This window comes from Meriones unguiculatus, chromosome 9, assembly GCF_030254825.1.
Source record: "Meriones unguiculatus strain TT.TT164.6M chromosome 9, Bangor_MerUng_6.1, whole genome shotgun sequence".
Taxonomy (NCBI): domain Eukaryota; kingdom Metazoa; phylum Chordata; class Mammalia; order Rodentia; family Muridae; genus Meriones; species Meriones unguiculatus.
The window spans coordinates 29705323-29721382 of NC_083357.1; the positions used below are offsets into that span (position 1 = coordinate 29705323).

Consider the following 16060-nt stretch of genomic DNA (forward strand, 5'->3'; position numbering starts at 1 on the left):
GCCCAGATGCAAAGCCCCAGAGCTGCCTTCCTTCCCCAGAGTTCTGATGTCTTGGTGAGAAGTGCTGGACTCAGAGCTGTGTCGGATACTTGTCCTATCCCAGCTGCTCTTGGGCACAGATCCCATGATGCACGAGCCCTGAACTTGACTTCCCCCATGCCCTCCGGTCAGTCACCTTTGTCACAGTTGCCGTCTTCCCTTAGGTGCCTCACTCCTGATGCAGAAGCCCGTCCGGATATCGTAGAAGTTAGTGCCATGATTTCAGATGTCATGATGAAGTATTTAGACAACTTATCCGCATCCCAGCTGGCCTTGGAGAGGAAACTGGAACGGGAGCGCAGGCGCACGCAGAGATATTTTATGGAAGCCAACAGGAACGCTGTCACATGCCACCACGATCTGGCTCTGCTGTCCCAGGTAAGCAGAAACCACTTGGTCTCCATTAGTCTCCATTAGTCTCCATTGGTCTCTGTCTAAAGTTCTTCATGATTGTCTCAAGAAAAACCTGCCTAAAGTAAGGGAAATGGTCAAAACCTGAAATATTTAATCATTATATAGTTACATCCATCCATTGTATTGTTGTAGGCATCATTATTTTCTATAAATAAATTTAAATAATTCAAATTTTTTTATCTTCCACAGAACTTATCTATAATTTGTTGTCTACTGTGAAACCAGAGCATCAAGAAGTGCTCTTAGAAAGTCTTCATGCTAAGCTAATGGTCTGTGTTGTGTCTCACCTGGAGCTTATAAATATTTATTTTCCTTAGTCATTGTGTTACACTTTAGGATAAACACATAAGTTCACTCAGAGAAGAAAATAACATCTGTCTTTCAATGTTTCTTACTGGGCTGTGTAACCTCTCTGCTTGCTGCTTGTCTAATGACCTTGTTACAAAACCTCAAATCTGAATAATTTTGAGGTTTTCTTTCCAGTTTTTCTTTGAGCTGTGGATTTAATTTTTTTTTAATTTTTATTTATTTATTCACTTTACATCCTGGTCATAGCGCCCTTCCTCCTTCCCTCCCAGTCTCACCCTCCCTTCCTTGTCCTCTATCCCTCCTCCCCCACTCCTCATAGAAGGCGAGCCCGCCCCACCAGCATATCAAGTCACATCAGCTCTGAGCACATCCTAGCCAGGCAGCCCTGTCAGGAGGGAACAACCTGGAGACATGACTCTCATTGCTAGCGAGCACCATGTGGAGAGCAGGGCTCACCTTGCTAATTATTTTCCACCTAACTTCATAAAATCAGGCAGCAGTATGAAACATCCTTCCACACACATTTTATGTTTTCAGTAGAATAGATGCAAGAGATTTAGCTGCTTCTACCTATCTTAGTAAGAGTTTGGAGCCTGGTCTTAAATTCTACACTGCACAGCTCTTAGCTGGTTTTCAGTTTGCCATGAATGGGTCATTTTGTATTACATTCATGTGGGAATGGGAAGATTTTGTTTAAAATCGAATGATAAAAATCCTCTTATCTTTAGCAAAACACCTTGAGAAGGATCATTTTATATATTTATTTTTAGTTCTAAGCTATAGAATATATCTGTGGAAGATCTCAAACATATCAGCAAAACATTTCCTCCCCCCCACCCCCAGCACAAGCATTTGACTCCTCAGAGCGAGTTTCTACCATTTGTGTTCCCTCTGCTTCTCATTCCTAGCCTTTCTCAGATCACTTGAGCAAATCCCGAGTGCACACAATGTTACTCATTATGTGTTCTTACGTGTTTGGAGACTGGATTCAATTGGAGACATCAGACTCCAAGGCTGTGGCCAGAAGAACATGACGATTGGTAGAGTTGAGGGAGCAGTTTTGAAGAGTGTTTACCAGCTTCAAAGAATATTGGGACTAAATATTTAATGTGTTGAAATCTACAGCATGACTTCAAAAGTCAAAATACAAATTTTGAAAGATTTAATTGAGTCAGATATGAGTATGATAGTAATTCTTTTTATTTAATTGTAATCACGGTTTTCTAAGAATTTACATATTGAGGAGGCTGTGTATCTGTGATGTAAGAATTACCAAACCATGTGACGTGTCACATAAGTAGCACAGTTTCTGTTGAAAAAACAAAATGCCCATGACTTGTACTTAATAAAGGAGCCGGTAGAATGGCTGAGCAGCTAAGAGAACCTGGCTGCTCTCCTGGAAGACCAAGATTTCATTCCTGACACCCACATGGTGGCTCAGAACCATTTGTAATTCCAGTCCGAGAGGATCCAAGGCCCTGTTCTGGCCTCTGTGAGCACCGTTCATGCAGCACACACACATACAGGCAGGCAAAATACCTACACACATAAAAATAACAAATAAACAAAATGTTTACAAACTTCTTAAAAAGTGAAACAGGGCTGGAGAGATGTCAATAAAGTACTTGCCTTGTAAACCTGAGGATCTGAGTTTAGTCCTGGCACTGCTGTGTGCCTCTTCCTGGGCAGAAGTGAAAAGTGTGCACTTACTCCAGGTAGGGCACCAAGAGTGGAGAGAAGAGATGTTCTACCAGAATCTGACAGCAAACTAATGCATTTGTTGGGGTTACTTAGTGGAATATGGATGAGGGGTTACATAGAATGCAGACATGGTCCAAATGCAGCTATAGCATAGAAGGGCTGCTCCAGCATGGGTGACTCCTCATGACAGCTGCGCCCTTGCTGTTCTTGGCTGGGGGTGGGAAAGTTTCCTTTTCCCACTGGCCATTTTGCCATTTTCCTGCTTTAGTCATTCTGGGGAAAGGCCCTATAAAACATTTTAACTTCAGGAACTTCTTGTTATTTGTGAGTCATTTACTTCCCTAGTCTCATGATATTTCCCATTCATTTCTGGAGAGAATGAAAATCAATGCAAAAAAAAAAATACAAGACAGAACCTGCTGATCAGGGACTGCTTGATGGCCAGGGTGAAGACACTCTCTTTCCTAGCTTGTCAACTTGAGAGTGATCCCCAAAACTCATGTAAAGACAGATGTAGAGAACTGACTCCACAGAATTGTCCTCTGAGCTCTAAATGTGCACCATGGTACCAAGGCCCACACATACACCATGTACAGATAAACACACAACAGCAAAAGCAACAATAAAACTGCTGATGCCATGGCTGATGCTTGTAATCCTAACATTGGTAAGGTAGAGAAAGGCCAATCACTGGGCTCAGTGTACAGCTGGCCTAGTCTGCCCACTGAACTCCAGTCCTGTAGGAGAAACTGCCTCAAGACTAAGATGGGGCTACTGAGAGTCAGTAAGGAAGGAAGCACAGGGCTACTGAGATGTAGCCTGGGACTACATAGAGCAGAACTGGGCTTACTAAGATAGGGCAACTGGGAGACAGTAGGTAAGTCATCAAGCATGCGGACTGGAGTTTGACCCCTAGGCACACAGATGGTAGGAGGAGAGAAAACTTTAACAAGTTTTCCTCTTACCTCCACATGTATACTATGGCATGGCCATGTGGGTACACATGCAAACAGCAAATTAAACAATGAAAAGGAATGACCTGAAGCTGTCCTCTAGTCTACACACATAACACACTTGCACACCTGTAACACCCCACACACCAGAAACACACACCAACAGTTTAAAAAGAAAGGAAAGAAAGCAAGTGTGCCTTGTATACAGTTGTCATGGCTCATGTTCTGTACAATTGGTGTACAATTTCAGTTGGCAACAGCTAAATCAAATGTGTAATGCCTGTGTTAGAAGGAGGTTTTAACCTGTTACTGGCTTGTCCAAGTGGCAGTTCTGCAGTAAATCCATGTATGTCTGTCATGTGGATAAACACATTCAATGGGTCCCTGACCCAGCTCAAGGTGCTTCGTGGAGTGTTCCGTCTTTACAGGTCATTAAGAGATACTTGACTTCAACCCAAGCTTCTGTGGCTGTCTTGAAGAATCTTTCCCTGTCAGAAATCAATCAGATACTAAGAGGAAAACACAGCTTTATTGGAGAACCAAAAAGAACAGGATAGTGCATCTTATCCAAAGGAAATAAGCAGCTAGTCTGCATTATCCTCACTGGGCACCTCATTATTTAATTGTTATTATCTTTTCATTTACCTCATTATTTGTTATTTTTATACAATTTTCAATTATCATGTGCAGAGTTGAGTTTCATTATGGTCCTTCTAAACTATCTTCCCTCTCTTGTCTCTATCCCATTACCCTCTGGTAATCTTTGACTACCCCTCCCCACAATAGCCTCCTTTGTGCTTTCAGATCACATGTGTCCCTTTTCTCTCTCCATTATGATTTTCAACTATGTCTAACACTGTCTCCACTTTCTGTAAGCAATATAATGATTGTTCCAAGGATGAGGAAGGCTGTCCCAAAGCGCCTAATATCAATAATGCAGCCACACAGCTCATTATGAATGATCGCCCAAGGCACAGAAATTAGCAGAACACTGGATCCCCACACCTGGAAGGAGGTCTGTGGTGAATTGGTGGAATGCTGCAGATTAATGTGTTAGCTCATAACTGACAGAAAGAAAAAAAAACCTATAGAATTTTAGCTCATCAGGCACGCGCTATTTATTCCCATTCTTCACTTATTCTTAATTATGGATGTTTTCATAATAGTCTGCTAAAGATTAGTACAAATATATATTTCAAAAGAGCCAAGGAAGCTTCATTAACCACCTTCCCACTGGGTGCTGCAGTTATCTACTGTGAAAGTTAAGAAGGCAATTCCCTTCAACTTCTGAAATTCCAAATGAGAACTGATGCAGAACGCTGTTAAGAGAGAGAGCTAATTAGAATAGAGTAAGGCACAGGCTTTACTCAAATTGTAATGATGCGAGGTATATGGGGTGCATTGGAGATGGTGATAGTCACATCTTGTTTGGGGTTCTGCACTGTTTGCAAGGTGGTGAGCCCACAGTCATTACCCTGTGGGTATTATTTTAGATCTCAGACAGGAAATGAATGTGGGCATTGTAAAGAGGACACTGTTTAGTTCCTGAGCACTAAACAGCAAGCAGGCATTAGTGTTGGGATTGCAGGTGTGACCTCAACCAGGATGTCAGGCTCAGCTTTCATTGTGGGTGCTCTGCTCTGAGGTCCTCAAAGTTGTGTGGCAAGCATATTAGCAGCTATGACTGTATGTTTTATTTCATGGGAATTTTGGTAGTACATGTGCAAATTTGTCTCTTGGTTTTGAGCCACCATCCCTGGTGGCAGTTAAAGGTAGATGTAGCCACGGTTGATTTTATGTGTCTGTTAGGACCTGAACATATGTTTTTCCATTCTGAGAGTTCTGTTCTCTATCTTCTCTTGCCAAGATGGCAGATGAGTAGAGGAGGAGGCAGAGGGAAGGCAGTGACTTCTGGCTGCCTGGGGTGGTCTCTGCTGATCTTCACTGCTGTGGACCTATTTCTGTGGTTGGGGCACCTATCTTTGTTAAATGTGTCATGTGTGCGTCATCTCCAACATGGGGGTCCCTATTCCTGCCCTTCCTCTGAGACCTAACTGTGACCTCTTTGGTGGCACCCATAGTCTCAATGGGACCAGATGCCTATCCATGCCACAAACATGCCATGGGGATCTTAGTGGGAGCTGGAGGCACTATCTCAGAACTGCCAGCCCGGGAATCTCCCCATTTTCCCTTCTCTCCTGTCCCAAGTGCCTGCCATTCAGTTCTCTGTTCAACAAGTACCCACTGGGGCCCTCCAAAGTGTCAGGCAATATTGTAGGCAGTGGTGGAATCACAGTGGACAAAGCATACAAGGCCTCGGTGCTCACAGACCTGATAAATGTCCAGAGCAAGGGTAGCTGCAGCGACCCATCTTCTCTGACTGCAACCAGACTTTCCCTTTCTGTATTTCTACTAACACTGACTCTGGCCTTGGGGTTCAGCTGTGCTGGAGCAGCTGAGAGGAGTAAAGTCAGGGTCACTTGCAGCTAGCCTGTCACTGTGCTTCATCTCTGGTCCCCCTTGAACTTCAGAATTTTCTCCTTCCATTCTGACACAGGCATCTCCATCAGCCAGAGCCTTTTCTATTCCCGGAGAGGTGGTTCCTTGAGTCTGTGGTTGCAGCATCATGGCCTGGTTTCAGCCATGCAAGAGCTTTGGGATGGGGGAGTGCATAAGCCATTCTAAGACAGAAACTGTATGTTGTATGTCACAGCCCCACGCTCCAGGTGACTTGTCTGCCCTGAGCCTCACTCAGCTAACATGCACATAGTTATAGTAAGCCTCATAATATAATTAGGCAGGGTCTAGAGAGGAGCATAATAATAGAATGTTTATGCATTATAAATGAAATTCTTCCCAGAGGATGGTGCTGCACACCTTTAACCCTTTGGGGAGGCAGAGACAGGCTGATATCTGTGAGTTGGAGGCCAGCCTAGTCTATGAAGTGAGTTCCAGGAGAGCTGGAGCTACGCAGAGAAAGCCTGTCTTGAAATAAAGAAACAAACAAACAAAAGGATTCTCTAGATTGGCTTACTCAGGTAGGTCTGGGCAGTCTAACAATGGTTGTCTACACACTGGAGGGAACTATAGCTTTCCAGCCCACAGGGCTGGATCACTCAGCATTCCCAGTCTTCACTAAAGGCCCACACTTCAGCCAGGATGCCACCTGTGTGCTGTCTACTTGCCAGGGACCAGGGGCACTAGGACATGTATCAGGGGGATGTGTAGTAGGCGGTCATTTCTGCTTACCACTGTGACATAGGGGGCATTTAAAGTTTGGTGACTAAGGATTCTAGCTACCCCATGCACCAGCAGACTTGTGAAGGGCTGTTTCAGGAGCAGGCTGGAACTGCTGGTCCAGCCTGCAGCTGCCGTCCACAGGTAGCTAGATCCTCCTCACTTGGAAGAAGCACAGCTGTGCACAAAAAGCTCTCTCCAGAGACTCAGTGTGCTCAGTCCACACAATCTAGGATTCACCTTCCTCTCTCAGCCTTCCTCCACATGCCCACCAAAATTATCATTCATCAAACAACCCATTCACTTGATTTTGGCAAATTACTCTGTAATTAAAATGATGATTGAGTCCTAGAAAGTTTGAGTTTTCAGTGAATTAAAGGTGTTTATGGTAATGTGATATTGTCACACAGAAGCATCATCTTAAACCCCAGCCTTGGAGAGCAGAGCAGCAAGGATCATTTTTAAATTCATGGGTCTTTTACACACTCATGTCATGATGGAATTCTGATACTAGAGTTCTAACACAACATGTTCTTAGAAAACTATTGCCAGAGCTTTGATTTTTCTTTCTTAAATTCTCATATATTTACAGTTAGGTGCTTACATTGAAGAATATACAAACATCTGGATACTCATTTTTAGTGTGCTTGGATTCTTAAAATGTGCTATTTATTTATCCATTTAGCCTTGCTTTTATTATACCATGTGTCATTCACAAATGCTGAGCCTAATGCTGAAAGCTTGTGACTACAATCCTCTACTAAGAGATTAAATTAAGCCATGCGGAAAATAACATATTTTAAAGGGACCATATTTTGGTGAACAATTTTGCTTTTATAGTTTGGTTAATTGCTGAATTTCACCCAAGGCCCTGGATATGCAACAAGCAATGATCTAAGGAAAGACATACCAGAAAGCAGGAAATATTGTCTTGTTGGGAAATGTTCTTTGCTTATTAGATTTTAAGAAAACAGCAGTGTTTCACCAGCTTTACTCTCCCCAAATAGATACAATTCTCTCATCCATTCTGCAAATTTCCCCCTTTAAAATCAACACAATTTACTTATACATAGTGTTAGGATATTTTAAGTGCTGAGCTTAATGACTTTTGACGCATACAATCATCACCCTCACAAAATCTGTATACAGCCTTCTGAGAGCTCCCTCATACCACCTTAGTTGACTTGTTCCTGGGTCTGGGGCTAGAGGTCAGTGATGGACTTCACATACTTCTAACATCTAGATGGTTTAGCAGTTTTCATTTGTCTAATAGCTAAGGGTTAGAACATTTTCTCAAGTGTTTATTGGACTTTTTATATATTTCCTTTCATGGACTGTGGGTTAATTTACTCATTTATTTATTGGAAGATTAGTTACCTTGATGTGTACATTTTGGAGTTCTCCATATTTTCTTGGTATTACCTCCCTGCCTGAGGAATAGCTGATAAACATCTTATCTGTTTTGTAATCTGTCCCTTCATTCTGCTCATCATCTCCCGTTCTGTGAGGAAACATTTTTATTTCATGTAATCTCACTATCCAGTTCCTGAAGTTAGTCCCTGTGCTGTTAGAGTCCTTTTCACAAAATCTTTGCCTATGCTGACACCTTGAAGTACCGCCTTGATGTTTCCCTTAGTAGTGTTTGTGGTTCAGGTTTTAGATTAACGTATTCAGTCCATCTTGAATTGAATTTCGAACAGGCTGAAAGACTTGGATCTAACTTCATTCTTCTGTATGTTGATATCCAGTTACCCACCACCATTTTTTCCCCATGAGTCTGTCTTCTTTTTTTCTAGTTTATGTTTCAACAACTCTGTCAAAGATTAAATGGCTGTGGCTATCTTTATTCCTGGCTCTTCTAGTCTATTCCATTAGTCTATATGTTTATTTTTATGCCAGTACCATGCTGTTTTTGTCACTATGCTTATGTAGTATAATTTGAAGTCAGATATTGTAATATCTTTAGTACTACTTTTTTTTTAGGATTGCTTTGTCTTTTCGTGGTCCTTCTGTTTCCAAATAATTCTTGAACATTTTTCTAGTCCTTTGAATAATGCCATTAAAATTTTGATGAAGATGGAGTTGAGTCTGTACACTATTTATCATTAATATAGCTTTTCCCACAATGTTAATTCTGCTAACTATGAGCATGGAACATTTTTTTTTCATTTTCTAGTCTGCTTCTTTCTTCAATATCTTACAGACTTTATGGCAGGACCCAGATTGGTGTCAGCAGCTGTGTGCAGCTGAAAGCAACTGCTAACTCATTGATTTTTTAATTTTCTGTAGCTCTTTCTCTTATTTTTCTACTGGCATTTTGTTGTTCTTTTCTTTCCTCTCTTTGGCTTTTAAGTCCTGATTTTGAAGAAATTATCTCATAGATAATGGCTTCTTATCTGTTGTCTAATCCTGAACCACCTTCTTACTACTTTAAGATGGGTCTATAACTTTCTTTTAAAATATCATAGTACAGATTTTATTCTTTACTTTGTTGTAACACTAAGATCTTGGTAATATTTTCAATGCATCTTTAGTTTCACTTATTCAGAATAATTTAAGTAGCATTTATTTTTTTCTGAAGACCTTTGTACTCTCCTGACATAACATTTGACACAACAAAGGCTACATATTCCAAAGTGAGGGAGAGAGATACACAAAGGATGTATGTGCATGAAACTGAAGATCATTATAGCCACATATTTTTTTTAATTAAAATAAGTCCACCCTCTGACCATATCTCCCAGCTTATGTAGGTATTGAGAGAGTATCTCTCTCATATTGGAAATTCTCTTTCATCAGCATTTACAGATGTGGTTCTGGAAACTTTAAGTGATTAATTTACAGCCCTGCTGCTTCTAGACCAGACAGTCTCCTGAAGTCTTCAGTCATGTGACTCAGTCCTCACTGCCTCACTCTACTCTTGAGTTGCTCCAAAAAAAAGTGTCTTTTTAAAGATGATATATGTGTGTGCACATACCATGTAAAATGTGTGTGAGCATTCCATGTAGCACAGGTGCAGACAACTTGTGGGAGTTGGTTCTCTCTTTCCACTCCGTGGAGTCCTGGGATTGAACTTAGATCATTAGGCCTGGCAAGGCCTTTAGCATTTGAGCCCTCTCACTGACCTTAACATGTCGATTTAGGGTTTATTATCCATGCCTGTTCTTAACATAGATGACACCATTGCTCTTGGCTTTGCAGACATGCAGATCTAATTGTGCAATAAGAAAACGTCTCGACATGTCTTATGGTGTTGTGCATTGGCCCCAGCACCTTGACCATGCTAGGCAAGAACTCTATCCCTCATCTACACCCCAGACCTATTTTCAGCACTGGCACATATTGAGTAAAGTCCTTAGAAGGGTTTGAAATGCCAAGAGATGACAACTTATTCTGCTAACTATGACTAATATGGTTATGAACATAAAGCTAAAAGTGTGATGTTGATTTCTAGGGCAGTTTCTCCTGATAGCAGTTGAGAAAAGTTAGAAGTAGAATTTTGTATGTTTGTTTAAGGAAAGAAAAAGAGGCTAGCAAAGAAACGGCTGAGTATAATTTCTCCACCTGAGGGGGAGCAGCCTTGCCAGGTCACAGAGAAAGACAAAGAAGCCAATCCTGAGGAGACCTGATAGAATATGGTCAGATGAAAGGGGAAGAGGACCACCCCTATCATTGTATTGGGGGAGGGGCATAGGAGAAGAAGAGGGAGGGAGGGTGGGATTGGGAGGGAATGGAGGAGGTGGCTACAGCTGGGATACAAAGTGAATAAACTGTAATTAATAAAATAAAAAAGTAAAAGTGAGTATCATAAATAGGAACTTAAAAAAGTTTTGGAACCTTGAAGATGCTCATAGGTGTGGAATCAGGAACTAGATATAGGAAGAACAGAGATGTTGGAAAGCATTAAGCACGAAACTTCTATGTGGCACTTTGGGGTCTACAGAGACCACCTAGAACATTCCCTGTCTAAGTTATCAGAGCTGGCAGGATCCAAGATGGAGAACTTAATCTATTAAATCAGACTTGACACTGGGTGAAAGATTAGTTACAGAGAATCAAATTAAAAGTGTATTTCTTCAACTGCATATTAACTTCAACAAAATAAAAGCTGGCTGGTGCTCCTGAGGAAAACAATGCTGAAAAGATTCCCAGGAAAACCACTGGACAGCCACTGGGCAGGCAGGTTGCGGTGCACAGATGTCTTGTGTAGGTAACAAGCACACCAATGCTGTTGGGCATTCACTAGTCATGTACCGTGAGATCTTGGGTCTTCCTCATCTATAAATTTTGGCACCAATGGATTCTGAACAGCCTGCTTTTTGAGCCCATGAGTGCTGCTTAAGTTGTAGGAAAATCTGTGAAAAATAATTAGGCAAATACACACCAACCTTACAAGAAGGCTTCACTTGCTTCATGTTGGGCATTTTAGTAACAAAGGGGTGATTGACTTTTGAGAACAGAATCTGACATCTCACTAGAGGTCTTCTCTCTCCAGTGTCATGCTATCTGTACTTCTCACTCTTCTGCCTGGAGCCTGTCCATTTTCATTGCTTCTCCTTTTGTGTCCCCGGTCTGTACATCAGCTCTGCTGTTGATCTTCAGCCTACAGCCCAAGCAGTCTGGATTATTGCTATGTATGTTCCCACGCAGGGAATGTCTTTGCTATTGTGAATTACTTGGATAGTTCCATTTTCAGAGTTGTTTCCTTTGACAACCCCAAGCTGACAACATTTTTTGTCATTGAACATTTTTATTTTTATTGAAACCAAGAGACATATTGCATATGGTTTATAATACAGTGTGGCAGAATATTGCTGTCTTGGGCCAGATGAGTGACTTCGGTGAGGTCTCAGAAAGTTCTGAAGGAGCTTTTTCTAGTTCTGCAAGAGGGAATCTAGGGTGGCTGGAGCCTTGAGTGACTGAGTCCTCATCACTGCTGTCCCTCATCTTGTAGGGGATGTCATTGGTCATTGCTCGTTCCTCATAGCCTGGCCTTGTGTGCTGCTAACATTGCTTGGAGAAATTCTTTCTTAGCTGTTATAGAGATGGGCAGATGCCTTTGCAAATATTTGGGGGAAGACTGAAAGGGGATCCTCTCTATCAGACATAAGGCAATTTGGCCTCTGGGCTCTGTTCCTCAGAGATATAGCTAGGTCACCAGTTCTCACAGGCCTTTTTTTGTGGGTACCCCTTGCCCCAGTCTTTATGTCAGATGGTTGATTTTAGATTTACTTTTTGGTGTTTACGGATTCGGTGGGCCCATGGTGGAAGGTGTCACTTCCGCATTTAGTATTTGCAATGATGTCTTGGACACCGGCGTGTGCATAGCAACAAGTGTTGGGTGCTCCAGAGGATGGGGTGCTCCAGACTCGGAATTCTCTTTCCAGGAAACCTTTGAGAAGGCAAGCTTAAGCAGCAGCAGCAGTGGAGCAGCCAGCCTGAAGAGTGAGCTTTCAGAGAGCTCGGAGCTACCAGGGGACGGCTTCCACCTGCCCTGCGGGAAGGAGGAGGACAGGACCTGTGAGGAGGTGCTCTCCGAGGATAACTTCCAGCTGGACGGTGTGGAGAAAGGTGAGTCTGCTGTGCAAGAGTTGTGGGCAGGAACGCACAGGGGACCTTCTGTTGGTGGGCTCACCCTCTTCTTCTCTTCCATGTGCAGACCTGTATTCTGAGCTAGACGACGAGCTGGATGTCCCAGACAACTGCAGCAGCTCCAGTTCAAGCCCTCTAAAGGAGTCTACATTCAGTGAGCTCACTCTACATGTCAGGCAGTGGGTGGGGCCATGGGAGTGCAGGGGTAGATGGAGCCTAAACCTGCCATCTCAGGTGCAGCACTCATAGAGTCAGAGGCCAGACACCAGACAAAGGGAGTGCTTTTTCATTTTTATCAGCAAACACAAGTTGCAACTAGGGAGCTAAAATGGCTAGGCTACAGACAGACAAACCACCTTAGGAATGATGGGCGTAACATTTTATCAGTCTGTGGGTGAGCAGAACTAGAAACTTACGAGAGAAATAACCATGGTGTATACTAACGTTTGTACAATTTTATTCACACTCCTTACCCTTGTTTCATTTTTGTCAGTGAGATAAAACACTGACAAAAAGAACTTGGGGGAGTTTAAGGGAACTATGAGCCACTTAGCTCGTAGTTCCAGGATACCATCCGTCAGAGCAGGGAGTCAAGGAGGCACGAACTTCAGCCACATCACACCCACAGCTGAGAGAAGAGAAAAGTGAACATATGCTTGCTTCTTGTGTTCAGACCATTTTCTATACTCAAACACGCCAAATCCAGGGAATGGTACCAACTAATAGGCAGCTTTTCACGTCCTTCTTAACCCACTGAAGAAAATCCCTCACAGGCACTCTCACAAGCCATGCTGACCTAAGCCTGAGCTGGGACTCTCTTCCCATGGGACTCGTTAATGAATGAAACCAAGCATCACAATGACACATTTAGTGGGTCTAAGTAAAATTAATATCTTAAATGCCCAAGACTATAAAAGCATGATATATAAATTCAGCTCAATATTAGTCTTAGTTTGAAAGAAAAAAAGTTTAAAAAAAAGTTGATAAATAGGAAAGAAAAGAAAATAATATATTTAGATAGAACCTAAAGACTGAGAGGAAAAACAGGATTAAATCAACTTGGCAGACTTACTGAAAGAAATATTAAATAGAAGTAGAGAAAAAGATAAATCTTCCAGAAGAGTATGTTCACCACATTTAAATTTTCTAACTAGAGATACTTTAAAATAAGTGAAAAGAAAATAATTCTGTCTCTTCAGTGCGTATGCTATGAAAACCCCAGAAGAGAAGATAGAAACTGGCCTTGCTAAAGATTGATGCAGAGGCAAGGATTCAGCCACATTCCTTGTCTTCTTTATACTTAATGACTCTATCAAAATGGTGACCAGATCGTACAGATATTCTGGAACAATCACCGTGTCCAATTCTTTGTTCTGTATTTCCTTTGTTCCTGCCTGGGAGATAAAGTGCCTGGATTTGTATTTGGGGAATGATGGACACCATGCAGGAGAAACACCATGCATGTAAATGTGTAGCAAACTCCAGAGGCACTTCACTGGCTTAGTGTTTAGCCTTGGTAACTGTGCTGGAGATGGGCAGTGGGGAGCCAGAGAGAGAGACGGAACCTCAGCGTGGAGATGTCTGTGAAGGGCTTGAGGGTGAAAATGACACAGACATTCTGTACTAAATAACAATTTCCTCTTTATCATCTTTTATTTGGAAGAAGAAAAAACAAGTACACAGTAATTTTTTACATTACATTTAAGCTAACACTGTCAAGAAAAATGGTACGGTAACAGGCAAGTGCCAAGACAGTGGAAGCTCAGACCTGGACTCTCTCCCCAGTACTGGAGAGAAGCAAAAGCAACGTACAACAACAGTAAAAAAACCACAGTTTCTGGAACTATAATTTACAGTTATTTCTATTTCCTTGTTTTAGGCATTTTCAAGAGAAGTTTCAGTGCTTCCGGAAGAGAAAGGCACTCGCAGGCGAGGTATGTCTGTCTTGAGGAGCAGCGTACCTAGAAGTGCATCTAGTCTAGGCAGAGCTGGGGCTAGGTTGCACCATGGCTGCCAGAAGTCATTCTGGGTGTGTGGACATAGAAACTATTAGCTCCTGCCTCCAAGAGCCAGAAGCTAGGGTTGCTCAGCCTGCTGGAGAGTGTTAAGTCTCTGCCTGGATGATGCAGGCTCTGCCCTCTAGTTCTATGACATCCAAACAGTCAGTTTCTCAGAGTCTGGGCCAAGACAAAGGAATAGCCATGCTCAGTGAGGTTACCTGAGTCCCTGGGTCCTTAGAACATGAGTATGTGAGTCAGCTCCAAGGGAAATGTGGGCCAAGGGAGGAAAGGGGAGTTGGGGACATACACCTCTTTCTAAGGATCCAGCCCAAATCTTGTGCTTGTGACTCCAGCTTGCACATGTTTGGCAGAATTCCTTTATACAACCATACCCAGCTGAAAAGGAAGATTATATGATTTTATATATATATATATATATATATATATATACAAACACACATATGCATATATACATATATACATATACATGTATACATATATAAAATCCTATATATGATGTCTGTGACATTGAACACTCACACACACACAAAGATAGATATATCATACATATTCTTTTTTAAGAGAAAAGAGAAATTATAAGGGGATATCAGTTGCCTCTGCGACAGTAACTTTTGGGGGAAAGAACTAAAACTAAACTATTAGATTTGGCCTTTGCAAGTCCAGGATCGTTAGGAGAACCGTTTGGGAGCACTGCGTGAGGATGGAGGGAACCTCATAGTCTCAGACACTCTACAGGCAGGGACAATTGCAGAACATGAGGAGTGGCTGGGGCAGCTAGGGTCTGGGAAAGAGGCTCTGGAGAGGCACTCTACAGGGAAGACTTATTCAGTGGTGATTAATTTGATAGAGATAGTGCCAGAGATGTGTAGGGAGGGTCACAGCCCTGGATTTCTGTCTGCTGAGAGAGAGAGAACCATACAGTTAAGATCATCAGATAGAGAGGATCCCATTCATGAGATAATGCTCTAGGCCACTGCACCGAAGATGGTTTAGGGTAGGAATACTCTCATCCAGAAGCAACCTCCATAGGGCTGGGGAATGGTCAGAGGGATGGTCAGAGGACAGAGCACCCTTAACGCTGAAACACACCTGGTGGTGATGCCATGCGGCAGCAGTACAACCAAAATCTGGCATACAGCAGGATGCCCCAGGCAAGGGGTTCACATAAAAATGGAAATTTCTAACAAGATAAATTCAGACATCTTGAAAGTGTCAAATAATTCTAACCTCGACTTCTAGAAGGATCCATGGGAACTTTCCTCATTTGTAATGCTTCTATTTGCATCCAGTCCTTTGAAAATAGCAGAAAACATATGTTAGATGTTGAGGAAGGTTTTTTAAACGTAGAAATCACTTGTGGTTTGTAACAAACGGTATGAGAGTTAGTAGACAGGAGTTCATCCCGAGGCAGGGGCTCCATGGAGCAGTGTCTTTACCATGTACAGTGTGACACAGGGCAGAGCAGAGACAATGACAACAAACAGCCTGTCGATCACACAAAGCAGGAGGAAAGGAAATTAAAACATTTTAAATCTCCTTTCCAGGTGATCCTAACAGCTTCTCGAAATTAAAATGAGACAGCTCTAAAGTATAATTTCTAATTATCTTAAGGACATTAAATAAAGCTAAAGTTTTTTAAAATTTAATTAGTTTAGGATTTTCCTAAGCTTCTTGGTTTATTAATATGAAAAGAGAGTTAATCCTCTAAAATATGTAGAAACCAAATGATCAATTTAAATATAAAGGAAGATCATGATACCACACACTTGAGTAAAAATAAATGGAAAAGTCAAC

The 16060-nt window shown here is 42.0% G+C and overlaps 1 protein-coding gene across 1 annotated transcript in view; it reads left to right on the forward strand.

Annotated features, from left to right (window-relative positions):
* The window catches only part of Nek10 (NIMA related kinase 10), a 183720-nt gene that overhangs the window by 121238 nt on the left and 46422 nt on the right, over positions 1 to 16060 (forward strand). Inside the window, exons 26-29 of the mRNA XM_060390990.1 lie at positions 204 to 417; positions 12041 to 12224; positions 12313 to 12399; positions 14125 to 14179. Coding sequence (XP_060246973.1) covers positions 204 to 417; positions 12041 to 12224; positions 12313 to 12399; positions 14125 to 14179 — 540 coding nt within the window. The remainder of the gene's footprint in view (positions 1 to 203; positions 418 to 12040; positions 12225 to 12312; positions 12400 to 14124; positions 14180 to 16060) is intronic.